This window comes from Sus scrofa, chromosome 17, assembly GCF_000003025.6.
Source record: "Sus scrofa isolate TJ Tabasco breed Duroc chromosome 17, Sscrofa11.1, whole genome shotgun sequence".
NCBI classification, from domain to species: domain Eukaryota; kingdom Metazoa; phylum Chordata; class Mammalia; order Artiodactyla; family Suidae; genus Sus; species Sus scrofa.
The window spans coordinates 13,592,117-13,619,370 of NC_010459.5; the positions used below are offsets into that span (position 1 = coordinate 13,592,117).

Consider the following 27,254-nt stretch of genomic DNA (forward strand, 5'->3'; position numbering starts at 1 on the left):
TCAGCGGGTTATGGATCAGAGGTTGCCCCAAGCTGCAGCATAGGTCACAGATGCTGCTCAGATCCGGTATTGTTGTGGCTGTGGTGTGGGCCAGAAGCTCCAGCTCTCATTAGACCCCTAGCCTGGGAACTTCCATATGCTTCAGGGTTGGCCTTAAAGGAACCATCAAAGAAAAAAAATTTTTTCTTATTTACAGGATTTAAGGTCCATAGCTAAATGCATTCAATGCATTCGTTTCTTTTCAACACTGTCTCTGATATTACATTACATAAATTGATCTTTTAAAGAATTCTGAATGCTAAAGTTTAAAAATTTAATTAACTAAAAAAAAAAAAACGGAAGCAATTTACACAAGGTTCTTTTCACTGCTCTTTCATTATCAAAATATCCTCACTCTTAATTTCTCTATGGTAAGATCACTAAAAGTAATTCACTATCAGCTGTCTTACCTAGTATAGTGTCTCGAGAAGGTGTTTTAAGTCCCTTTTCTCCTTTATATTTCAAAATCAGGTTGTGCATTCTATGTATAAAAGAATATGGTAAATAATATTACTATGTAATATTCATGTAAAAAGCAGTTACCATATATATTAAATTCTTCGATGTCTGACAATATCAGAGCTAATGTGAAAACTTCAGCTGTCCCATATACTTCAAATTTGTATGTTTTACAAGTATTTTACTTAGCATCTAATTACAGAGTAAAATAAAGCACGGTGAAGTAGTCATTGAATTGAGGGCAGGAAAGTGCAATAAATTAACTAGGGAAAGCTTGATACATGGAAAGTATCTGCAGCTGAGAAATCCTAGCTCTGTAACTAACTGTTATTTTTTCCTGGAAAAGTTGCATCTCTTCAGCTCAACGTCTTCTTCTATGACACTGGAGTCTCACTGCCTCGATTCACAAGGGCATTGGGAGGATCTGAGGAGATAATAGATCCCCAAAAACGTCATAGAGAGACCGAAAGAATAGAATCATTCCTTCTTGAACTTTATCACTAGAGGTATATTGGAACCCCAAAGAAAACCCAATGTGTGTTTTTTCATAGGTATAATAGTCCAACATTGCAGGTTTCAGGGGAAAAAAATGTTTCTAATTATGGTGATTAGCTGTTCTCTCTTTGTGGTTTGCCATTTAGGGAATCTCAGCTATGAGATCATTTGTAAGTGAATTTATCTATAAATATATGGCCTCATTAAATTAGAGAACATCGTGGTCCCCCATTATTGCAGCTAATCGCACCAAGAGCAGAAACCTAACAGAAGTCAGGACCTGGCTTGGACCACTACGGTTTCCTTCTCTATCTACTCAAACTCTGAACCAGCAGGTCTGCACTAGAATGATGCTTCAGCTCCATGGTCATCTCCAATTTACATAGAAGACATAACCCTACTTGTAGGCTGGGCACTGATGAGTCATGGCCAGGGCTTCCCTCTGCTAATGCCAACTAACCTACTAGAGACTCAGGGATTTCTGGTGAATGGCGTCCTTAGGAATGAGAATATGAAAGTATGCTGAAGGCTGACACCTATGGAAAGCATCTGGAAGATTTTGAGGACAGTGGGAAACATGACTGGAGGGGCCGAGCTTACCTATGGACTCTCAGGCCAGCTGGCACCTACTAGTCTGGGAAGGATGACATGGGACCTTCCACAACCTAAGAAGACTGCTCCACAGGATAGAATGCAGCCTTAAGGTTCAGGTCTGGTACCACAGGAGAAAGGAAAGTCTGATCTCTCCCTGCAGCATCACTGGAATCTGACAGCCTAAAATGGTCCCCACTAACATCTGCTGGGAGAAAAGACAACCAAAAGCCTCCACGGATAACTTCTTGTGAAGATCTGGGCTACGATGTGCACTCCACATAAGGCTTGGGCAGTGGGGTGCAGGGTGTGCTTGGTTAAAGCTAGGAGGCCCAGCTGCCAGACTGGGTGCCGATGCTGTGGAACAGAGACTGAGCCACAAGCCTCTGTGGGAGAACTGAAAACGGTGTCGCTTTTCAGCCTAAGGGTGGGGCACCATGAAGCTAGAGGAACCTGGATCAACAAGGGCATCCTGGGAGAAGAGATCCATCATGACCTGACTGCAGGACTGGTTTCTTTTTTCTTTTCCTTTAAAATGATTTTAAGTCAGGTCTTTACAGAACAACACCTAGACTCCAGAGATTCAGCTGCCAAGGAGACCCTGTGAAGGCCAGTTTTCGTAGCAATGCTGCAGTAATGGAATCAGTGGAAACAATGGAATGATCGGAACATCACTTTTTCCCTCCTAATGACTGTGGAGGAGGACTGTCTCTTTGACCTCACTTAGGTTCTTGGAAAAGTCAAGTGGGAGAGTAGAGAAGGAAGTCCTGAGGGAACAACAACAAAAAATAGGATTTTCTGCTTAAACTAAACACTTCAGACCCAAAAAGCCAGTTCAAAAAATCAGAGATGGGACACTCTTTGTGCTCCACGCATAGGGGTTACACTTGGAATGAAATAGACAATGTCAGCATCCTAAAGATCAAGGCCTTAAGAGCGCTGGAATCAAGAATCCTGTGCCCAGGCCACATCAAACTAGGCTGGCCTTTGGCCTGGTGTCCAGCTGATGACGTGGAGTATCTCCAAGGCATTCCCAAGCCACCTGCATCAAACTGAATTCTCACCTGTCACATAACAAGGAACTGGTAAGTGATTTGTCACCTCAGTTCAGGGATATAAATGGTACTTTAATGCAAACACTTACATTTGATGACCCTTGATAACAGCATAGTCTTCTGCATTCCGTCCATAGCGATCTTGAGGAGAGATATCAACGCCTTGCTCAAGAAGCAGCCTGACTACACTTGATGATGCAAAATTTACAGCAAGTATGAGGGCTGTTCTAAAATACAGAGAGAGAGCTTCAAGCTTCAGAACTCTAGTTAACTGAATTAAGCAGCTTTTTTTTTTTTTTTTTTTTGTCTTTTGTCTTTATTGTTGTTGTTGTTGTTGTTGTTGTTGTTGTTGTTGCTATTTCTTGGGCCGCTCCCTCGGCATATGGAGGTTCCCGGGCTAGGGGTTGAATCGGAGCTATAGCCACCGGCCTACGCCAGAGCCACAGCAATGCGGGATCCGAGCCGCGTCTGCAACCTACACCACAGCTCACGGCAACGCTGGATCGTTAACCCACTGAGCAAGGGCAGGGACCGAACCCGCAACCTCATGGTTCCTAGTCGGATTCGTTAACCATTGTGCCACGACGGGAACTCCTAAGCAGCTCTTTTGATATGTTTTATCAAGTTAATATCTTGCCCATCCATGTAGAATTGACCATTTACATGCCCAAGGGTTCACCTTTGTAAATTACATCCAAAGCTAGAATGAAGGGCCAAAAAAGAAGTCTTCTGCCCTGCTGGAATAGCATGTGAGAGAAGTGGCTACTTTAAAGTCACTGATGGACAATAAATTATGCTGAGGTCACTTATCTGAAGTGAGTGAGTATTTAAAGGAAGAATTTCCCATTTCTTCCTTACTCAAACATTTTGCTTCAAAGTCAGCTAGAGGTCAGGCTAAGGAAAAGCTATTTGCAGGCTTAAAACCATAGTAAGAGTAAGAGTAATAATAACAATAGTAACGATAATAATAATGCCAATGAAAGCAATCGTGGTCACTGTTAATGATGCTGCTAAGAATGTGTTGGGCACTAAATTAAAAACAGGACATAGAATTTTTCTTATCAACATCCGTGCCTGAAGGATATATTACTATCCTCTCTTTGCTTATCAGGAAACATGTTCCTTGACAGGAAGTACGGCTCCCAAGGTCATACACCTAACAAGTAGGAAGGTTAGGACTTAAACCCAGTCTGAATCTAAAGCCCATCTCTTCCCCCTGAATCACCCACCTATGACTTGTTTTCCTTAAAGGAAATGCTTTTCAATCAAAGCTATCATTCCTCCTTTAACCTTATCAATTAAAAATAAAAAAATAAAAACACCAAATTATACTAGAACTAAAAAAGGATAAAAGTGATGAGTCCATAATATCTGGTAGTAGGGATTAACGGGCAGATAGTATAACGTAATATCACCACTATTCTTCAAAGAAAGCAACGTAAAGCAAAGATTCATTCCAATGACAAATTCAGGAGTTCCCTTGCGTCTTGGCAGCTTAAGAATCGGGCACTGTCACTGCTATGGCTCTGGTTATAGCTGTGGTGAGGATCTGATGCCTGGATCAGAACTTCTGCATGCCGCAGGTGTGGCCAAAAAAGTTGAAAAAGTCAAAACCAACTCCTTTATGTTTCATATGCATCTTTTAAGGAAAAATATATACAAAGTAGAGGTTAAAATAGTATTAAAAATGCAATCAGAAATTTAATACTGTGTAAATTAAAACTTAGAGTCCAAACTTTATAAGACTAATATGAAATCCCTCAGCTCTTGTAAGATCATATGACCCCAAAAAATCAGGTCGAAAGTGACCGTAGTAGATATGATACAGGAAAACAAATATCCTGCGATCTAGTGATTTTCATGCTACCCAGTCAGAATAATTGCTTTGTTTCCCTCACTGATGACGTGTTGAGGATAAGTTATACCTATTGATTTCATCTTTCTGTTACCACTCTAGAACAGCACCACACTTTCTTCCTTCAGAATGAACTACTATACCTTTTCATCTTGTCAACTGCATGTATGTTGGCTTCTTTCTGTAATAAAAATTCCACCATTTGCTGTTGGTTTTCACTGACAGCAAGTAAAAGCGGAGTCAGGTCATCCTGTAAAACAGCAAAAACAATTTATAGTGTACAAAAGGACACTTTTATAAATGGAATTTAAAACATAGAAAAGAGTCTCTGAACTTAAGTGGATACTACAGAAAGTCCATAAAAAGGACCCCCTTCCTTCTCGGTGCTCCTTCTCTTTAAAACGCTCCTCCTCTACCTCCTTGAAAGGTTAACTGCAAAGTCTCAGTCTCCAAAACTCACTTCCAATAGTTACTGGTTCTGAGCGTTTTGCTTCTCTCACAGTATTTTTCAGGTAGACCATAAGTGTAGTTATTTTCTTGCTCTATCAGGACTCTAAACAATACTCCAAGATAATAATATAGCCCTTAAGACAATTGCATTTTTAAGGAACAATGCTGAGGAGAATGATCTAATGCTGTCTGCAGTATGCCTAACCTATCCAACGACTGCCATGATTAACCTCCTAAGGTTGCTAGATATTCCAATTGGAATTGATTCTTTACATGTATAGGTAAAGAAAGAGAGTTCTTCAAAGCAGTTGATGGAGCTCCTGCTGTGGCCCAGAGGGTTAAGGATCTGGTGATTTCTCTGAGACTGGGAGGGTTTGACCCCCAGCCTAGTGCAGTGAGTTAGGGAGCCAGCTTTGCCGCAGCTATGACCTAGGTCACAGCTGCAGCTCAGATTCCATCCCTGGCCCAGGAACTTCCATATGCCCGCAAACAAGCAAGCAAGCAAACAAACAAAAAAACAAACAGCAAGGTATAAGTTTTAACGTCCCATTCTTGAGAGATTATTGTAAAATATGAACTAGACTATAAATTAATACAGTCAGGCATTACAATCTTCAAATTTCTGTCAGAAGAAACTGTCCAAGAGGAACTGTTAACTCCTAAATGCTTCAGGAGGCAAAGTCGGTGACCTGGGTACGTGAAGAACTCAGGGGAGGACAGCACACAGGGAACCCAGGCCCCACCTAGAAGGGCTGGCCTCTGACTGCAGACCAAACAATCCTAAGGGCTCAAGGGGGACCAGACTGATTCTTTAAGAGCAGCCTGAAATGCAGATTTCTTCATCCGTCTCCTAAATGTTCAGTGCTGACCCAGTGAATGGGTGGAGGCTGAGCCTTCCCTCCTAAGGGGAAGTTTTTCCTTCTGGGGTCAAGAGTGGCTGGGAGACCAAGCTCTGCCCTTTCTGTGGGCACCACCTTTTCTAGCCTCTGATGTGTTTTCCCTGGTAACAGGGCCTGATGCATAGTACTCAGTATACATAGTATTATAAATAAAATACATGTACGTCAAAACCCACAACCGCTTGTATTTAAAAAGGAAGTTAGTTGAGCCATACCTTGTCTCTTGCTTCTATGTTAGCATTGTACGAAAGCAGCTTTGCTGCGATGGAGATATTCGGACCAAAGGCAGCATAGTGGAGGGCCGTGTAGCCCTTGACATCCACAAGATTTGGGTCGGCACCATGTTCCAGCAGAATACTGGTACATTCTTCTTGCTGACATTGGACAGCCTGTCAGTAATTATGCCAAGAAACAGGTGGTAAGTTCTGAGAATTCAAAGGAAACATTCCACAAGTTTCACCAAAGCCTTAGACTGAAATGAGATAAACACATTTTCACTCTAAGTCATGAATCAAATGCATTTCCTGGTAACATGGTGGGCCACTACATACCTTTATCAGTGCTGTCCTGTTCTCACTGTCACAGATGTTAAGCTGGCATTTCCACTTTGCCAGTAGAGTCACCACTGCTGGACGGCCACCGGCACAGGCCAGATGCAGAGCAGTCCTATCAAAATGAGTGGGCTTTTTAGGACATTGCACTGTCCTATTTCAAAACATACAATGAAGTAAACATTCAGAAATATGCTGTTCCTTTCCCTTTAAGAGAAGTACTTACTTTGCTTCTAAAGAAAGAGCAATACTTCTTAGCTCTTATCACTCAGCAAGCACATCAATGAAAGAATAGCATCTCCAAAGAAAAAAACATCACCTAGAGATTCAGCTCCACTTGGGGTTGAATTCTACTTGAACTCTGTCACTTCTCAGCTGTCACTCAGCCTTTCTGTGCCTCCATTTCCCCATCAACAGAATCTGAGTAAAGCATCTCTGACTTTGGAATGCAATTGATAATTCACAATGTCTTAGAACTATAATCGGCAGCACTAATTTTTTTTATCATTTCTCAATTTTTCTATTCTGTTAATTATCTTGATATCTTTTGTCTGAAGTTTCTGCCTGTTTGTTAGTTTTGTTGTTGTTGTTTGATCTTTTTTGTCTTTTTTTAGGGTCACACTTGTGGCATATAGAGGTTCCTAGGCTAGGGGTTGAATGGGAGCTGTGGCTGCCCGCTTATGCCACAGCCACAGCAACGTGGGATCCGAGCCCCTTTTGCAACCTACACCACAGCTCACAGCAATGCCAGATCCTCAACCCACTGAGTTTAGGCCAGGGATCGAACCCATAACCTCATCGTTCCTAATCAGATTCATTAACCACTGCGCCATGACAGGAACTCCAGTTTCTGTGTTTTAAATTGAAATTGAAATCGTCAATAAAAACAGATGTTATATGTGTATACTGATACAATATACAGATGCGCAGATTATAAAGTCTATACTCCATTAATATTTATTATAAAATATTGGCCATATTCCTGTTGTACAACATATCCTTATTACTTATTTTAAACCTAATAGTTTGTACCTGTTAGTCCTCTTACCCCATATTGGCCCCTCCCCTTCCCTTACCCTGTGGTACCCACCAGCTTGTTCTCTAGATCTGTGAGTTGGCAACATTTCTTAATTTCTTTAGGCTTTTTTGTTTTGTCTTGTTTTGTTTTTGGCTGCACCTGTAGCAGGTGGAATTTCCAGGGCCAGTGATCAAACACCTGCCACAGCTGCGAGCCAAGCCACTGCAGTGACTACGCCAGATTCTTAACCTGCTCTGTCACAAGAGAACTCCTAAAATTTCTTACTGGTACATAAAAGAGTAGGGCATCATACAGTCCATGGTGCCTTATGGATTAAGTGAAATAATGGTCTATACAACAGATCTACTGCCATTCTAGTCCCATGGCTGGCACTGAAATACATTTTACTTCCTAAAAGCATTATGGGCAACACTGTACATCAAATATTCTTCAATTTAAAAAGTAATAAAACAGGAAGTTCCCACTGTGGCTTAGCGGAAACGAATATGACTAGCATCCATGAGGACACAGGTTCGATTCCTGCCTTGGTTAAGGATCCAGCGTTGCTGTGAGCTGTGGTGTAGGTTGCAGATGCAGTTCAGATCCCACATTGCTGTGGCTATGCTGTAGGCAAGCAGCTACAGCTCCAGTTTGACCCCTAGTTTGGGAACCTCCGTATGCCACAGGTGTGGCCCTAAAAAGACAATAATGATAATGATAATAATAATTATGATGATGATGATGATAAGCAAAAGCATTATGGGGAAGGAGAATTAAATAACTAAATAAGCCAAGAACTTTTTAAAAAAGTACTTCTTATTCTGCTTTTCAGGGAACTTTAAGCTCCAGAAAATTCAGGATTACAGTGAATAGGCATGGCTCATTTTATTCATCATTTGGATTTATAGATTTATGAAATCCATCATTTCCAAAGATCATTATTAGTATTATCAGCTTTCAAAAGGACAGGTAGAGGTTATCTTTTACAACTTCCTTCCGTCAGAAAAGCTTTTGTGTGTAAGAAGGGCAGATAAGCTTCAACTGAGATTAAGTCAATGCTTTAACTTTAAATTTCTCTCCTTGCTCATAGGAGGCAATATGAATTCTTTAAGGATGACAGGGTTCTAGGAGATAGATGAAGGGCCCTGAGTAGAATATGTCTGCCACAAAATAGGTATTCAAGTCATACTGGATTAACAAACAGACTAAAAGAATAAATAAATATAGTTGGAGTGTTCAGTATTTCTAAGCAAAACATCTAGAAAAGTAAGGCAATACTTTTGCCATATTAATAACCATTTACACATGCTTATTGTTTACTTTTTGTTTTATAAGCACATGACCAGTACCTTATAAACGCTTGCAATAGTGATATGCATCATTTATACTACTTTTTCTTTTCCAAAAAATGCAAAGTAAAATGACTAATATATAATCACTTACATATCATATGTAAATAAGCCAAAGGTGATTGAAAATACATGTATATAATTAAATATATACCAAGTAAAATCTACAAAAAGATTCCCTTTCCTTTTTTGTTGGCCATACCCATGGCGGGTGGAAGTTCCCAGGCAGGGACTGAACCCGATCCTTAAGCTGCGGCAGGCACTACAAGGGAACTCCTGCCTTTACTTCTGAAGAGACTAAGACTGGTCAGAAGATAGCAATCCCCCAAAAAGTTCAGAAAAAAACAAACAAATGAAAAAATGGCAAGGGAGGAATTATGTTTCTATATGCAAGATTCATATCATTGCTCTTTCCCAGAATTATTTCATTCATCACAAGAAGTTACTAGAATTTTTTTACAGGGTGATTGAAGAAATCACCTAATTTTTAAAAAGGAAATGAAAATTTCATGTGTAATACAAATGCTCAGAAGTAAATTTTGTTCCATTCTGGTACATATTTTTGATTTAGATAAGACCACAGTTTTCTTGTGTTTATACGTAATCCAATTGATTTTCTCAATGATTTACCAAAGTACACCTTTGCAGGTCAACATACAGCTATTATCTGAGCCACCTTCCAAGGTCACATGTTGCTCCACACCAGATGCACTGCATTTTACTTAGAGTCCTTTTTTCGAGTTCCTCCTAATACATTGCTGTTCTACACAGTGTTGAGAAAAGCACACTCCATGTTATTTATCTCTAAGGATTTATGTCTAATGTGTATAAATAGAATTGATGTGTAAGGGGACTATACATTTTATGATGGGGTACTTATCACCAAAGTGCTTCTTTGAAAAGTCAAAAGTGGAGTTCTCTTGTGGAGCAACAGGTCAAGGATCTGGTGTTGTCCCTGCAGTGGCTTGGATGGCTGCTGTAGCAAGGTTTTGACTTCTGGCCTGGAAACTTCCTCATGCTGCTGGCACACTCAAAAAGAAAAAAAGAAAAAGAAAAAGAAAAGTCAAAAAGTGACTTAAACTTGAAGCACCGGTAAGTACAAGTACCACAGTTCTTTATCTTCACATAAAAGAAAATGGTATTTCATTCCTCTTTTAAATTCCTTTTCTTACCAGCAACACTATATATTTTTTTTCCTACATCCAAGGGTCACTTACAGATGTACAAAAAGCCACTTTGCCCAAATTGCAAATTAGAGGTTTTTTTTCCCTTGTTGATTTCAATGACGTCTCTATAAATGATGATGATAGTGTGTGTGTGTGTGTGTGTGTGTGTGTGTATGTATACATTATCTGTCTGATACAACTCTGTTGTAAATTTTGTAAAGGCCTTTGTGTTTTCTTTTGTTAATCTTATTTTCTGATAGAGCGGGTTTTAAATTTTTTATGTTATTAAATCAACCTCTAAAATTCTTGCATTTGGAGTCATTCTTAGGAAGGTCTTTGTCAGCATAAAAAAAGGTATGAATAGGCATTTGTGTCTTCTTCTGATACTGTCCTCACTTTCCATATTGAAATATTTTTATTTCTCTGCTCCTCTACGATGCAGAAGTTCCAGGGCCAGGGAGTGAACGCATGCCACAACACCGATCTGAGCCACAGCAGTGACAATGCCAGATCCTTAGCCCTCTAGGCCACCAGGGAAACTCCTCTATTTGAGGGGACTTCTTCCTTATGTGTCCTCAGGCCATGCCTGCAGCATTCAGGCATCCCTGGTCCAGCTGCCACTGGGATTCAATCCCTGGCCCCAAGAAATGCCACATGCCATGGATGAAACCAAAATAAAATAAAAATAAAACTACAAATATAAAATTGTGCACATTAAAACCAAAATACTGTTGGAGTTCCTGTCATGGCTCAGGGTTTAACAAACCCAACTAGTATCCATGAGGATGCGGGTTTGATCCCTGGCCTCACTCAGTGGGTTAAGGATCCAGCATTGCCCTAAGTCACAGATAGGGCTGGATCTGCCATTGCTGTGGCTGTGGTGTAGGCCAGCTGCTATAGCTCTGATTCAACCCCTACCCTCGGAACCTTCATATACTGCAGGTGAAGCTCTAAAAAAAAAATAAGAATAAAAAACAAAAGACAAGAATAAAAAATAAAAATGAAATACCGTTTATGTTGAACTCTGTTCCTATAACTGCAGGTATTCATTCAGTAAAATCACTTTAAAACCGTCAGTGAAGTGATCTTTAAGGGGAATTATGGGCAGTTTTGAAACCAGCTAAAGCTTCTGCTTTTGGTGCCTATAAACCTACTGGGCACTAGACGCCCTGTAGATGTCCGTGGAGCCTCTGAGGAAAAACTGACAGGAGGGCTCCTCCCAGGTCTGCCCCCACCCTCGTCCCCCTCCTGGCCACCTGGTTACCTGTTCCTCTTGTCTTTATCATTGGGGCCATTTCTCCTGAGCAGCAGGATCTGCTGCACTCTGGCCACATCGCCCTCACAGGCTGCCCTGTGTATCTTCCCGAGATCCTTGTCTCGGACATGGTACCCGGGCAGCTGGTTGACTCCACTACTGCCCTCCCCGGAGGAGCCGGCGGACAGCACGGTCGTCTTACTGCCGAAGCCAAAAAGCTTCTTCATCTTCCAGCCAATGGGCTTCAGGCACACCACACCTCCCCCTTGGCTTTTCCCCGCGTCCTGAGCCCAACACAGGCAAGCGCTCTAGGTTAGCACCACCGTCTCGCTCAGAGCCAAGTGGCAAAGTAGGCAGTTGAGAATCTTTCCGCTCAACCGTTAGGTATCCAGGCAACGCCTCCCGCCCCCCAGGCACGTGCGGCCTGGAGGGGGAGGGGCGGCAGGAGGCGGGGCCCGAGACGGTGGGAAGATGCCTGCACTGGATTGGTCGCCTCAGGCAGCGTGTTTTTTCAAACTTGGGGCCCAGGAGAAAAGCAGTGCTAGGCAAGGAGGTGCCTCGCTGACCCCCTCTCTCCGTGTTCCAGGCTAAAGCCTACTCCAGACAGGGACTCCTTAAAACCATGCTTGTCAATTGTCTTGATTGCTCCGCAGGTTTCTGCATTTTCTTTGTACTTCATTTGCACTTTCGTTGTCGATTGTACCTTCACAGAAGTTACTTAGGAAATTTAGTGATCTGAGAACTTTTCTAGCCTCTCTCTCTCTCCACTTTTTTTTTTTTTAAATAATAGTCTTAGGAGTTCCCATTATGGCTCAGTGGAAACGAATCGGACTAGTAACTATGAGGTTGTGTGTTCACTCCCTGGCCTCACTGAGTGGGTTAAGGATCTGGGACTGCTGTGAGCTCTGGTATAAGTTGCAGACATGGCTTGGATCCTGTGTTGCTGTGGCTGTGACACAGGCAAGCAGCCATAACTCCAATTAGACCCCTTCCTGGGAACCTCCACATGCCACAAGCATGGCCCTAAAAAGAAAAAAAAAAGAAAAAAAAAACATTTTAGGAAAGCCTTGATAAATGATTTGAAAGCCAAAGCCAGATTGCTCTGACTGCACAATTTATGTAATTTCTACTTCCAGATTCTGAACACCCTACACCTGAGAAGTAAATTCAGATGTAAATTTCAAACAGCTTTACACAAGTCAGTGTATGAATCTGAGGAGAACCAAACTCCACTGTTCTATTTTCCTTGTTAAATTCAGGAGTTGTTTTATCTCCATATTTTTAATTATTACTGATGTCATAAGAAGAAGAAACACACAGGATATTACTTAGAAATAGGGATAATAATTTGTACGTATACATTTAGCATATACATACATAATAGCATTCCTATAATATGCATATCTACATATATATATCTCATACATATTATAGATAATGTATATTTATAATAACTTACAAGTCAAACCACCATAAGATAGAAGGCCCTTTGTTCTGCAAGCATCTTTTTTTTTTTCTTTTTTTGTCTTTTTGCCATTTCTTGGGCTGCTCCCGCGGCATATGGAGGTTCCCAGGCTAGAGGTCCAATCGGAGCTGTAGCTGCCAGCCTACGCCAGAGCCACGGCAATGAGGGATCCGAGCCGTGTCTGTGACCTACACCACAACTCACGGCAACGCCAGATCGTTAACCCACTGAGCAAGGGCAGGGATTGAACCCGCAACCTCATGGTTCCTAGTCGGATTCATTAACCACTGCACCACGACGGGAACTCCTGCAAGCATCTTGTTAACAAGGGTTGGTACAAGTTGAAAGCCTTGGAAGCCAGCTGAATTCTTACATGGAGTGAAAGGAAAAGAGCTCTTCGGGAACCCTGGAAGGAAAAGTAAGAAGAAAAGGAGAGAAAATTCCAAGGCTGGGCCTCACCTCCCATGACCCTCAAAGCTTCTTCCTGCATGTTTTTTCTTTTCATTTAACAACTGCTCCTGTAACACAGAGCAGTTCCCTGGCCAGGGGTCAAATGTGAGCTTGAGCTGCCAGCCTACGCCACTGTGATGGCAACACCAGATCCTTCACCCGTTGAGGGAGGCCAGGGATCAAACCAGCATCCTTGATGTCTCATAGTTCCAGAGGCTGGAAGTCTAAGATCAAGACACCAGCAGGACTGGTTTCTGGTGTGGTCACTCTTCCAGACTTACAGAAGGCTGTGTTCTCCCTGTGTCCTCACATGGCCTTTCTTCTGTGTACAGGAAGAGCGAGCGAAATCCCTGGGGTCTAGTCCTCCTCTGAAAGGACAAGGAGAGCCCCACCCTGTGACTCATTTAAACTTAATGACTTCCCTAAAAGTCCTGACGCCATGTTCAGCCATACCGGGGTTAGGGCTTTGACCTATGCATTCAGGGAGGGGAGAAAGCGGTGAGTGAGGGGCAGGGGCAGGGGCAGGGTGGGCAGGGAGGACAACCCAATTCAGTCCACAACAGTTCTGTCCCTCCCAGAGGTTTTGCAGATTTGCTAGAGAAAAAGAGAGGGGATATAAAATGATAGATGTTCCCACTGTGGCACAGTGGGTTAAGAACCTGACTGCAGCCATTCAGGTCACTGTGGAAGTGAAGTTGATCCCTGGACTGGCTCAGTGGGTTTCAGGATCCAGTGTTTCCCCACCTGCAGCACAGGTCACAGCTGGAGCTCCGATTCAATCTCTGGCCTAGGAATTTCCTTATGCTGCATTAATTTAAAAAAAGAGCAAGAAAGAAACATTAAAATAGTTCATATTCCTGGCAAGCTGACTTACAGCAAAGGTTGCCAAATTATATTAACAACTGCTGACATTTATGCATTGGGTACTGTGGATCAAGACCCGCTGTAAAGACTTTGCACATGTTATCTTCATTAAGTCTCCAAACAACTCTTCAAAATAGGTATGTACTACTGTGATCCTCATTTTGGAGACAAGGGACTGAGGTACAGAGAAGTGAATTGACTTATCCAAGATCACAGGGCCAGAAGGTGACTGAGCCAGGAGTCCAGAGTTCACACAGGCATGGAAAGGAAATTTACGGTTATCAAAGGGGAAAGGAGGGAGGGATAAATTTGAACTTTGGGATTAAAAGATACACACTACTGGATATACCATAAACAGTAAGGACCCACTTGGGAACTGAGCATAGGGAACTATATTCAATATATTGGAGTAACCTATAATGGAAATGTACTTGAAAAAGGACACATATATATGTGCGTGTGTGTATACATAAATACACACATACACACACAAACATATATAGATACATAGAAATGAATCGCTTTGCTGTATACTTGGAACATTGTAAATGAACTAAACTTCAATTAAAAGTAAAAATAAAAATTTTAATAAAACCTAATAAAATATCCAGAGTCCATGTGCTTAACTACAACACTAAAATACAGGCAATATAAGGAATGTTTTAAAGGCAAGAGTGGGCCCTTTCTCAAGAAGTAAGTAGCGTACATGAATAGGAATAACCTGAGCGGAATCACCAGTGATGGCTAAATGAAGGGTGTAGTCGGACTAACCAGCAGCCCTGCTCTGTTTCAGTCCTCTGAATGAGAATTTTTTCATTACATTTTCAAGCGCCTCTGAGGCCTGGAAAATGTCCATTTCTCCAGACCATAACAATGGACTTTTCTTTCCATGTAGAGGAGCAAATCAATAAAAATCTTATTAAGCAAGTACATCTGAGCACCCAGGTTGCTTCCTGCTATGAGCCTTGCAGTAAGAGATAGAAGCCTCTACAGCTAAGCCTCAGCAAGTCCTTTGTCTGCAATGGAGCTTCCTCTTCTGGAACACAAATACTGTTTTGTTTTGTTTTCCTTAAACAATCAACTTTTGTCCTTTCCAGGCAGAGCTCCTACACAACCCGCCCTGCTCCTCTTTCTTTAACTGGATTATGGGAGAACTGCTCTTCTTGGAAATCCATTAGGGACCTCCCCTGGAGAAAAACCTGTTTCTTGGGGATCAAAGTGGTTAGTTACTTTCTTCACCTGGATCCAAGGGAGGAGTAGGGTCATGTGGACACAGGTATAAAACCACCAGGCTCACCAAATGAGGCAGTACAGGGTGCTCCACTAGATCAAAGGAGGCTCCTCTGGAAAACCTGGCCATGGGGTTTACAGCTTAAGAAGTGGCTTTGCAACCAAATTCAGAATGTGGCAAATTCTTCAGGACTTCAGACACAGTTTTTAAGCTCCCCCATGGCATGGGAAGAAAAAAGGAAAGAGTGGGGAAGGTTCAAGTGTCAAAGAAACATAAAAAGGATCTAAGTCACATCACCTTATACAGTGTTTCAAATAATAAGAAAGTATGTAAGAAAGAAAGTAGTCAGAAAGACTGTTTAAGGATTTGAGGAACTTTTGTTGGGTGGGTTTATGGCATTATGGTTATGTGAGAGAATATTTTCTTCTTTTTAGGTGTCTCATGAAGTACTCCGTGGCATCATGACTCAAACACTTGGATTTGCTTGAATGCCTTAACATATCTTAGCTTTAAAAAAGGAAAGATGACTGATGAAACAATTATGGCAAAGTGTTGATGGCTACTGAGGCGGAATACCTGGTACCTAGGGGGTTGTTATACTCTATTTTGTAACATTTGGAATTTTTATAAAAACAATTTAATAAGGGAAAATTAAATACTTATATAAAAACATGGGACTAAGTTATGGGATAAAGAAAGTGTTGGAGTTCCCGTCATGGCTCAGTGGTTAACGAATCCAACTAAGAACCACGAGGCTGCAGTTCGAACCCTGGCCTTGCTCAGTGTGTTAAGAATCCGGCATTGCCTTGAGCTGTGGTGTAGGTTGCAGACAGGGCTCAGATCTAGCATTGCTGCGGCTCTGGCGTAGGCCGGTGGCTACAATTCTGATTAGACCCCTAGCCTGGGAACATCCATATGCCCCAGGTGTGGCCCTAAAAGGACAAAAAAAAAGTATTGTATATTGCTCCATCTCCTCTCTTCAAGAGGACTGTTTGTTGCGCCATGCAGGTTGGCCAGTAGAGGGCATTGTGTAGCGTGGTTCCTGCTGGCCTATAAAAGATTTCAGGATTTTATTTTCTTTCTTTTTCTTCTCTCTTTTTTTTTTTTTTTTTTGTCGTTTTAGGGCGGCACCCACAGCATATTGAGGTTTCCATGCTAGGGGTCCAATCGGAGCTGTAGCCATCAGCCTACTCTAGATCCACAGCAATGTGGGATCTGAGCCGTGTCTGTCTGCAACCTACAACATAGCTCAGGGCAACCCTGGATCTTTAAACCACTGAGTGAGGCCAGGGATCGAACTTGTGACCTCAGAATGCCAGTCTGTCCTCAGGATGCCAGTCTGGTTTGTTAATTGCTGAGCCAGGACGGGACCTCTGGATTTCATGATTTTCATAGTCCATATTAGCAGCAAAGACAGATACGTCAGCAACCTGGTCTTCCTATTAGCTGATGTCATGTCTGCCAGCTCCTATTTTCATTTCTTCAGATATAAAAGGATTCTTGCTGTTATGAAAATTACCAAACGCACACTCAAGCAGAAGTGGGTACAGTAAACCTGCATATTCCCCATCACTGCTCACTTTCAACAATTCCCAGCTTTCTGCCTTTCTGGTTTCATGTACCCACTGGCCCTTCCACAACAATTATTTAAAAAAAAATAAAAGAGTATTTTAAAGGAAATCCCTGATATCACATCTAACCTATAAATACTTTCATAAGAATCTCTATCAAGTTAGAACCCTTTTGAAAACAACCTTCATGCCCTACTCACTTAAAATTGAAGTCATAAGCATCTACATAATTTTTTTTCCTCACCTCAAGTTGCTGTTAGCTGTGGCCTATGTCACAGAGGTTGCTCAGATCCACCTTTGCCTTGGCTGTGGCCTAGGACTCAGCTGCAGCTCCGAATCGAACCGTAGCTGGCAAACTTCCACATACCACAGGTGCGGCCATAGAAAGAAACAAAAATTGCAGGAACAGAGAGGTCTCTATCCCAGGACCCTTGGCAAAGGAGCCTCTGTGACACACGCCCCAAAGAGAGCAAGACCAGCTTGCAGGCACCTGGCTGACTTCAACTACAGGTGAGTGTGCTGTAGTTGTGTTAACTTGAACCAGGCTGAGGGATGCACAGAGAGCATTTCCAGGTGTGACTTCAAGGGTGTTTATGCAAGAAATCAGGATTCAGTTGGCAGACTGAGTAAAGAAGGGAAGGAGAAGGAGAAACGAAGAAGACGAGAAGGAAGGAAGAAGGAGAAGGAGGAGAAGAAGAAGCAGCAGAAGCAGAAGCAAAAGCAGCAGTAGCAGCAGCAGCCCCTCCCCATTGGGGGTGGGCATCATCATCCAATCCCTTGAGGGCCTAACAAGAACAACAAGGTTGGGGAAGGGTGAATTCTCACCCTCTGCTTCAGCTGGAAAAGCATCTTCTCCCGTCCCCAGACAGCAGCTTCCATGGACCTTCACACTCAGACCAGGACTCACACCACTGGTTCCCTGGTTCTAGCCCTTTTGCTGTGGACTGGAACTACACCACTGTCTTCCCTGGACCTCCAGCTTGCAGACTGTGTGAGCTAATCAGTCATGGGAAGTCTTTCCATTTTTCTAGATTGATCCTCTTGGTTCTAGTTCTCCAAATGACACAGTGAGGTTCCAGGCCACCTGGGCCCATCAGCCTAAAAGGTGACTCAGGAGTACCACAGGAGATTGTTGCCTAAACAGAAGCCCTGCCCAACCCTGGGTTTTGTCTTGTGCCCCATCATGTTAGAAAAAATACTCAAGCTTCCTTGGCCTCTTCATAAATGAAGGTCTCTAAAATTGGGGTGCAAAGGCTGTGAGGGACTCACATGAACAACTGTCACAGAAACAGAGCTGTGAATAAGAGGTGTGATGAAGCACCTCTTCAAATGGCTCTTTTGCTTTCCCTGGGAAGCCCAGTCCTCGAACAGATGGAGGGCACCCGCCACCCCCATGCTGGTTAGAGCCATGCGGCATGCAGCCCACTCTGCCCCTCTCTGCCATGGACCCTCTCCAGCACTGTCCATCACATGTCACTGAGCACGCAGTGATGCCCTCATCGCTCATGGTCCCCGGGACTGGTATTCATCCCTTCTCCACTGGCCCAAAGACCAACACACCTCAAAACCGACCCCGTTAAGACAGCCCAGCACCACTTGATACCAAGGTGGTAGCCTTTACCTTTTGAAGCTGCTTCATTATGTTTTGAAGGAAAGTCCTGATGCCAGTCTGATGGCACTGGGGATCACATCGTGCAAGGGTATGTGTATGGAAGGTCTTTGAAAACTAAAACATGCTATGGGAGAGCAATCTAAGACATCAAAGTGGGAGGGGTCAAGTTGATGTGTAGGACACAATAAGAGAAAAGCTCGAATGAGCAGGAAGTCTCTGTGTTTGATCTGGCTGCCGAAATTTCTTATTGTAATGAGTAGATGAAAAGGGCATTAAAAGTCAGTCCACAAACATAAGCAAAACATTCTCTGACATAAATTGTACCAATACTTTCTTAGGACAGTCTCCTTAGGCAATAAAAATAAAAGCAAAAATAAATAATAAAATTTACAAGCTTTTGCACAGCAAAGGAAACCGGAAACAAAAGGAAAAAAAAAATCTATAGACTGAGAAAAAATATTTGCAAATAATATGACCGACAAAGTATTAACTTCCAAAATACACAAACCAACCATACAACTCAGTAACAAAGAACCAAATATCCCCACAGAAAACTGGGAGGAGTTCCTGCTCTAGGGCAAGGGGGATTAGTCACATCTCTCAGAGCCAGGATGCGGGTTTGATCCCCAGCCCAGCACAATGTTTTCAAGACTCTGGTGTTGCCACAGGTGCCCTGCAGATCATAACTGGGGCTTAGGACAGTTTACTGGCCAGGGAACTTCCATCTGTCTCGGGGTGGCCAAAAAAGGAACAAAGAAAAGAAAAAGAAAAGGGGGCAAAAGACCCCTAAATAGACATTTCTCCAAAGAAGAAATACAGCTCAAAAGGCACATGAAAAGATGCTCAATGATGCTAATTATGAAAGAAATGAAAATCAAAAGACAATGAGGTGTCACCTCACTCCAGTCCGAATGACCATCCTTCAAAGTCTATAAATAGGAATTCCCTGGTGGGCTGAGTCCCTGAAGGACTCAGCATTGTCACTGTTGTGGCTCAGGTTACTGCTGAGGTTACTGCTGCGGCCCTATCTGATCCCTGGTCTGGGGAACCTTTGCATACCATGGGGATGACACCCCCTGCAAAAGTCTGCAATTAACAAACACTAGAGAGGGTGTGGAGTAAAGGGAACCCTCCTGCACTGTTGATGGGAATGTAAATTGATGCAGCCACTATGGAAAGCAGTATGGAGGTTCCTTAATAAACTAAAAATAGAGTTGCCATATGATCCAGCAATCCCGTCCCTGGGCATCCATCTGGACAAATTCAAAAAGATACATGCACCCGTATGTTCATAGCAGTAGGATTCACAATAGCCAAGACATGGAAGAAACTACATGTCCATCCACAGATAAATACATAAAGAGTAAGACATATATATGCCACATACATATATGATACACACACACATAAACACACACACACACACACACACATACATATAATGGGATATTCCTCAGCCATAAAAAGAATGAAATGATGTCTTTCCAGCTACATGGATGGACCTAGACATTATTGTACTAAATGAAATAAGCAAAAGGCAAATACCATAAGATAGCACTTATGTGTGGAATCTAAATATCACACAAATAAACAGTATCTATGAAACAAACTCATGGATATGGAGAACAGACTTGTGGTTGCCAAGGCGGGGGGTGTTGAGGGAAGGATGGAGTGGGACTTTGGGATTAGCAAGTGCACACGAGTATATCCTACACGATGGATAAGTAACAAGGTCCCACTGTACAGCACAAGGAACCGCATGCAGTGCCCTGTGGTAATGATAATGGAAAGGGATATGGAAAAGAAGGCATATGTGTATAACTGAATCACTTGGCCGTACAGCAGAAATTAAAACTTTGTAAATCAACTATAATTCAATACAATAAAAGAAAAAAATTTGGGGAGTTCCCGTCGTGGCGCAGTGGTTAACGAATCCGACTAGGAACCATGAGGTTGCGGGTTCGATCCCTGCCCTTGCTCAGTGGGTTAACGATCCGGCGTTGCCGTGAGCTGTGGTGTAGGTTGCAGACGTGGCTCGGATCTGGTGTTGCTGTGGCTCTGGCGTAGGCCGGTGGCTCCAGCTCCGATTCAACCCCTAGCCTGGGAACCTCCATATGCCGCGGGAGCGGCCCAAGAAATAGCAACAATAACAACAACAACAAAGACAAAAAAGACAAAAAAAAAAAAAAAAAAAAGAAAAAAATTTAAGGTACCCTGAACACCTGCTCCGATCCCTCCTAAGACTGAGCACCCGCCATCATAGAACAAAACACCGACAGTGTCTGACATAACATGATGTATTTGTCCCGGGTCGGAGAGAAAATAGGATGCACCTCTGCACACAGAACAAGCAGAGAAGTTTTAGCTTTTCTTTTTCTTTTTTCTTTTTAAGTAAAGAGTAAGTGATTGTCCATAACGCTTCATCTCACTCTGTGATCTTCAATTCCCAACTTGGTAGCCACGAGGTATTTTTGGAACAATGTCTGATCTCTTGATATGTCTATTGCTACCAAGGATTTAGAAATATACACAAACTCCTACAAAATGAAGAGCCAAAGGACCAAAGCTAAAATGATTTCATCTGGAACAAGCTAAGGTCTGACCCAGGCTGGGGATACTCAGGCTCACACTTGGTGGGTCCTGGTCTCTGTGGAGTGGGTGCTTTATACAGATGAAGAGTGAAAAATTGACCACCACCACCAAAACCAGGGGCTTAGAGCCAAGTTGGGAGCAAACCATAGGGCTGGCACTCAGAAAAATTCAACAATCAATGATTTTCCTGCACATCTGGAAACAGTTTCTCTGCAAAGAACATGAAGATGGCCTCCAGGTTCCAGGAAGCCCAGGGAGGAGGATGAGGAGGTTTGGAAGAACAAGGTCACTACCTCAGGCCAACCTACCTGGCAAAAGAGACACTTCCCCCAAGTGGAAAAAAGGAAGCCTCCTAATATGTCTCCTTAACCTATATATTAAAAAAAAGGACACCCACATCCCCACGTCAGAACTCTCTTCAGCCACCTGTCACATGGCCCTAAAAGCATCTCAGATGAGGGACTGTGTGTGGTGGGCCACCGCCTCACCTCAATTGGTCCCACAATCGCCCCAGCCCAACCATGGTAACGCCACTGCCTTGGGAACGTGACAGGCCTCAAAATGTCCCTGTAACTTTGGCATCTGCCCCACGGTGGAAGATCCTTTCTATATATTCATGCCCCAAATTATCTTCACCCCATGCTCTACAACGAGCTTCGTTTCCCTATACCTCCATACCTCAATAACTGTAGATAAGAATCATGGAGGTGTTAACTATGGCCATTTTTTCATTTCATTCCCTTGAGCACTTTGTCTTTCCTCTTAGAAAATTCCTTACAGCCCTATGCTCTCAATAACAATAATCATACAAATACCACTAGAAGTAATAGGACTACTAATGGTAATGGCAGTAGCTCACACATTGATTGCTTGCTCTGTCAAGTGCTACACTGGGGGCTTTACATGTGTACATTTCCTAAAGAGTTAAATCCTATTGCATCAGTCTTAGGGCACACACACAACTATTTCCACTTTACAGAAGGGGAAACTCAGGCACAGTGTGCCAACCGTCATTCCATCTTGTACCCTCACTTTGTGGGGACCCCCATGCCAAATCATAAAGCCTCAGGAATCTCAAATTTATGAGGTTTGTTACCTGCTGGAAGGGAGGGGATGAACGAAGGGAATGTTCTTAGGTCTGGCCTCTGAAAGAGTACACTTGACTTGGTTGCAAAATTCATACACCATGTACCTATTCTCTCATTTTGCTATGGCTCAGGGTACAGCCAATGCTTACCTTATTGTCTTCTTGGATCTCCCAGTCCCTGGAGAAAGTCACCAGTTACTGCCGTTGGGAACAGTTTAAAAATGGGATAGAGCAGGAAATCTTTCTTCTGTTCTCTTGAGTGTCTGGGAAGATGGTATCTTGGAAACTGACTCCACAGGGCAAGAGGAGTCCATCCTAATGGGAAAGAGGGAAAAAGCAGAGCTGTAGACTGGACACCCATGGAGTCTACCATCTTGAATCCAGAGTCAGTAGGAGCCTGTGACATTGTCACCAATTACACGAACCCAGCCTCCGTCAGCTCTCATATTTCTAGTTGTTTCTCTGCCTCACACAGCGTAAGTCTATTCCTAAGGTTTTCCAAATGGTGAGTGGGTGAGTGAAGAGGGGCGAGTGTGTGCAAATGTCTGTGTTTATTAATTTGTGTGTCTCCCAAGTGGCCTTCCTACTCATAGAAAAGTGTCTCTTATTTCTTGGTGAAAGGAAAGGCAGTTGTAAAGACCAGAGTTCAAGTCCTGTAATTGTTACTTATCTTCTGTCTGACACAAAATGAATTTCTTAAATTCTCTAAGCTTCAGTATTACAATGTACACAAAGAGGATGACCATAGCACTTAACTTTTTAAAACTTTTTGGTGTCATTGATTTAAAATGTTGTGTCACTTCCAGGTGTACAGCAAAGTGATTCAGGTGTACAACCATGTGTATATTTGTTTTTTCAGTCTTTTCCACTATAGGTTACTCTAAGATTACTGGATATAGTACCCTGCGCTGTACAGTATGTCCATTGTGTTTCATATACAGTCACGTATATGAAACACAACGAGTTTGAGTTAATCTCAAACTCCTAATTTATCCCTCCCACTGTTTCCCCTTTGGTAACCATAAGTTTGTTTTCTATGTCTGTAAGTCTATTTCTATTTTGTAAATAAGTTCATTTGAATCTTTTTTTCAGATTCTACATATAAATCCCAACAAATGATGCTTGTCTTTTCCTGTCTGATTTACTTTAATTTGTATCTCTATTTTATCCATTTACTATCTATATTTATCCATGTTTCTGCAAATGGCAAGTTTTCACTCTTTTTTTCTGGTTGAGTAATATTCTATTGCGTATATAAAGACTTCTTCATCTATTCCTCTGTCAATGGATATTTAGGTTGTTCCATGTCTTGTAAAGAAAGCACCTTACCTTTCAATGGTGGTGTAAGGATTGCTTTTGATTTTTTTTTTTGGTCATGCACATGGCATGTGAAAATTCCTGGACCAGGGATTGAACCCATACCATTTTGACCTCTGTGTAACAGCTGTGGCAAAACTTATCCCACTGGACCACAAGGGAACTTTGAAGGATTGCATTTTAAAAAGTCAGGTGTAAGAGTTTCAATTGCGACTCAGTGGTAATGAACCCGACTAGCATCCATGAGGGTGCGGGTTAAATCCCCAGCCTTCCTCAGTGGCTTAAGGATCCAGTGCTGCTGAGAGATTCCATGTAGTTCACAGACATGGGTTGGATCTGGCGTTGCTGTGACTGTGGTGCAAGCTGGCAGCTACAGCTCCCATTTGACCCCTAGTTGGGAACCTCCATATGCTGTGGGTGTGGCCCTAAAAAGGTAAGTAAATAAATAAAAGCAAGGTGTATGGGCACACAGGGAGTGCAGTATAAAGTCAACACTTTTACAGAGCCTGGGGTAAAGGGCTGCTGGCAAGAGAGAGCAGTCAAGGAAGGGAAAGGAAGGGATGTTGTGACACTCTAGACCAGAGAGGGCATGTGAGGCTCCTCGGTGAGGCTCCACTGAGGCTTTCTCCTGTGACACTGACCAGAATCTGTCCACTTCTCAGTGGGTCCCCGAGTAACACAGGAGGTATGACATGTAAGCCCTTGTGCACACATTCCAGGGCATCCCAGCCCTGGGAGGGAGAAATCTGTCAGAGTCCCATTTGACTCTCTGTTTCTGCCCTAACATTTGATAAATGCGAAAGAGCAAAAGAGGAAAGAGGTGGCCAACCACCACAGAGCTGGTGGACACAACTGTATTCCATGAAAAAAACTGGAAAAGAAAAGAATGTCTTCTCAAGTCCTCCAGCTCTTTTTTCCTTTGGAAAATAGTTTTCATATTGAGTAGCTTTATATCTGGGTTCCCAGTGTCTTCTCTAAAGAAAACCATGACAAAAATCTCAGTTAAGTTTCTCTTTATCAAGAAGGGTACTGACTCACCTCCCAACGACTTTATTTAGAAACTGTACTTCTCATCAAGTTTTAAAAAAATCCAACTTAATCTAGCTAAACTACCCAAGCCGACACGCAACACACCATGTATTCTAAACTTAGATATTCTGGCTTCCGCATGGAAAACATATGTTGCCATGAGCTTATGAGGCCCTTCTGTGGAATTTACTGTTTTTGTTCTCAGGGACATGAAATCTCAAGAGCCAAAAGCGAGTTTGCAGGCCAAGGCCATGGTCATTCCCAATATCCCTGATGCCACTCCAAGGACTGGGAGGAATGGAACTACTGCCCATCGCAACTGTGGATTCTTTCACTCGATACCTTGACAGATACCAGGGATTCCGTTCTGAGCGTCCTCTTGGTCACTCTGCATCAATCTGCCCCTTCAACTGGAGACAATCTTTCCATTTAGGGTTCCACCTCCTGCTTTTTATCTCAAACTTCAGTGGAACACATTGTAGGAATTCTTATCCACAGGCATGTCATCATGGCCACAGGCCACATTTCATGGAACTGTACAAAGTTCCAGGAATCTCCAATCAGAGAGGGCCTCCTACCTAACTCACCCCGATAGTCTTCAAAGCCCCATGACACACGGTCTTCCTGCCCAGGCCCTAACCACCTCCAAGGCCCCTCCTCCATGAAGTTTTGCTATAGGAAAAGCCTGGCCCTGAGGTCTGCTGGCAGGAGACAGGCACTCAAATAAGTGAAACAAGAGGACAGCTGCACTGCATTCCACACATTCCAGCTTGACACTGAAACATGTGAGCAGAAGAGTGATGATTCCTTCAGCATCGAACCTGCCCCTGATGTTCTGCATGAGTTCCTAGGTTTTAGTCGCAACCAACCTTTTTCACATTACAAATGTGAGGCTACTGAGATTCTCAACAAGGTAACTTGCTCAAAATTACAGGAAGAGCAGAACCCTAATTCCAACAACAGTGCGATTTCAAAGTGTTCTTCTTTTTCATTTTTGTTTTCCTTTTTAAGGCCACACACTCAGTATATGGAAGTTCCCAGACCAGAGATCTAATCAGAGCTAGAGTTGCTGGCCTATGGCACAGCCACATCAATGCCAGATCCATGCCACATCTGCCAACTATACCACAGCTCACCACAGCGCCAGATCCTTAACCCGCCAGGCAAGGCCAGGGATCAAACCTGCATCCTCATGGATACTAGTTGGTTTTGTTCCCACTGAGCCACCACGGGAACTCAAGATGCCAAGTGTCCGTCCCAAACAACTCCCACTGAATCCAGCTTGAAATATAAGGTTCCACAGATACTAGGATTCCACCTGGTGGTCAGCTTCCATCCAACCCACTGCCTGCATTCTCAACCACAATCTTTTCATCTGGAGCACAAACCAGCTTTCATGGAACTCAACCAGAGTGGGCCGCTTGCTGGACTTACCTTTATATTCCTTAAAGCACACTATCCAGGGTCATCCCCCAACAGCTCCCCCCACCCATAAACCCTTGCTATTGGGAAGGGCCTGGCTGTTTGTTGTGTGCAACCACCTTGAGCTTAGATCTGAAACACTCTTCTGTCCTTTAAGCAGAGGAATAATCCCTGTTGGTCCAACAGCCTCAGCCAGAAGGAGCCAGGATCTCTGTAGAGATGCCAGGAAGAGCAGGAAAGAATGGAGTAGGGTGGGATCCCGCTCCAGATAAAGGTGACCTCGGCTGGTCATGCCAATGGGCCGAGGGGGTGGTGGGCACAACGTACATGGGTCACCTGAGGAGGAAGAAACAGGAATATTCCTGGACCGTGGGGCAGTGGCAGGAGAAGTAGCCCAGGCCTGTGAGGTTGAGCCTGGAGCCTGTAGGCACCTCAAGTGTGTTGCCCACACCTGGTCACAGGGCATCTCCATCTCAGACATCTCACTGCTGTCCTCATACTGCCCAGGCGGTTAGCTGCACAGGACCTGCACCTCCTGGTGCATCACCAGCACCTTGTTGTGATGATCTTGGCCAGTTTGGCACAGCAGCCCACACTCCGGGTCTCCACTGGGAAGGCGGCTCGCCGAATGGCCAATGGCTGCTGTGCCTGCAGTGCACTAGACAGGGCCCACAGTGGGGAGGCCAGAGACTGCAGGCAGAGTGGGGGCTTTGTGGAGCCCAGATTATCCATGCCATGGACCCAGAACAACAGGCCCAGAAAGTGCAGCCCTGGGTGCTAGGCTCCCCGCAACTCTCTCCCTACCAACAGGCTCACCCATCAGGCCAAAGCCCTCCGCACTTCAAAAGGGGCAGGAGGAAGGCCCTCCTATACATACCAGGAAGAAGGATTGCTGGAGCACATTGTCGTTCTATTTTTTTACTTTGTGAATAACCGCCATAGTTTTCCACAGTGACTGAACCAATCTGCATCCCCACCAACAGTGCACAAGGGTTTTCCTTTTGTCTTCATCCTGGTCAAAGCTCATCTCTTGTCTTTGTGATGACAGCCATCCTAACAAGACTGAGTTGACCTCTCAGTTCAGTTTTGATTTACACATCTCTGATGATTAGTAATGCTGAACACCTTTTCATGTACCTTTTGGCCATCTGGATGTCTTCTTTGGAAACATACAACTTTAGTTGCATTGCCCACTTTTTACATTGGATTGGCTTTTTGGGGGGTTGGCACCTTTTTTTGTTCTTATGTGTATGATCTCCAAATATGCTATGATATTAGTCCCCTATGCAATATAAATTTGCAGGTGCTTTGTTGATTGTTTCTTTGAATGCAGGCTCTGTAGTCTGTATGTAGTTCCATGTGTTGATTTTTGTTTTTCTGGCTTGTGTTTTTGGGTCATATCCCCAAATTATTGCCCAAACCAGGGTAAAGT

At 43.2% G+C, this 27,254-nt stretch overlaps 1 protein-coding gene across 1 annotated transcript in view; it reads right to left on the reverse strand.

The window, feature by feature from the left end:
- The window catches only part of LOC100155289 (ankyrin repeat domain-containing protein 26-like), a 93,374-nt gene extending 81,800 nt beyond the window's left edge, over positions 1-11,574 (reverse strand). The window contains 6 exon segments of the mRNA XM_021078249.1: positions 450-520; positions 2,729-2,866; positions 4,638-4,744; positions 6,059-6,232; positions 6,395-6,509; positions 11,192-11,574. Coding sequence (XP_020933908.1) covers positions 450-520; positions 2,729-2,866; positions 4,638-4,744; positions 6,059-6,232; positions 6,395-6,509; positions 11,192-11,409 — 823 coding nt within the window. The 5' untranslated portion in view covers positions 11,410-11,574.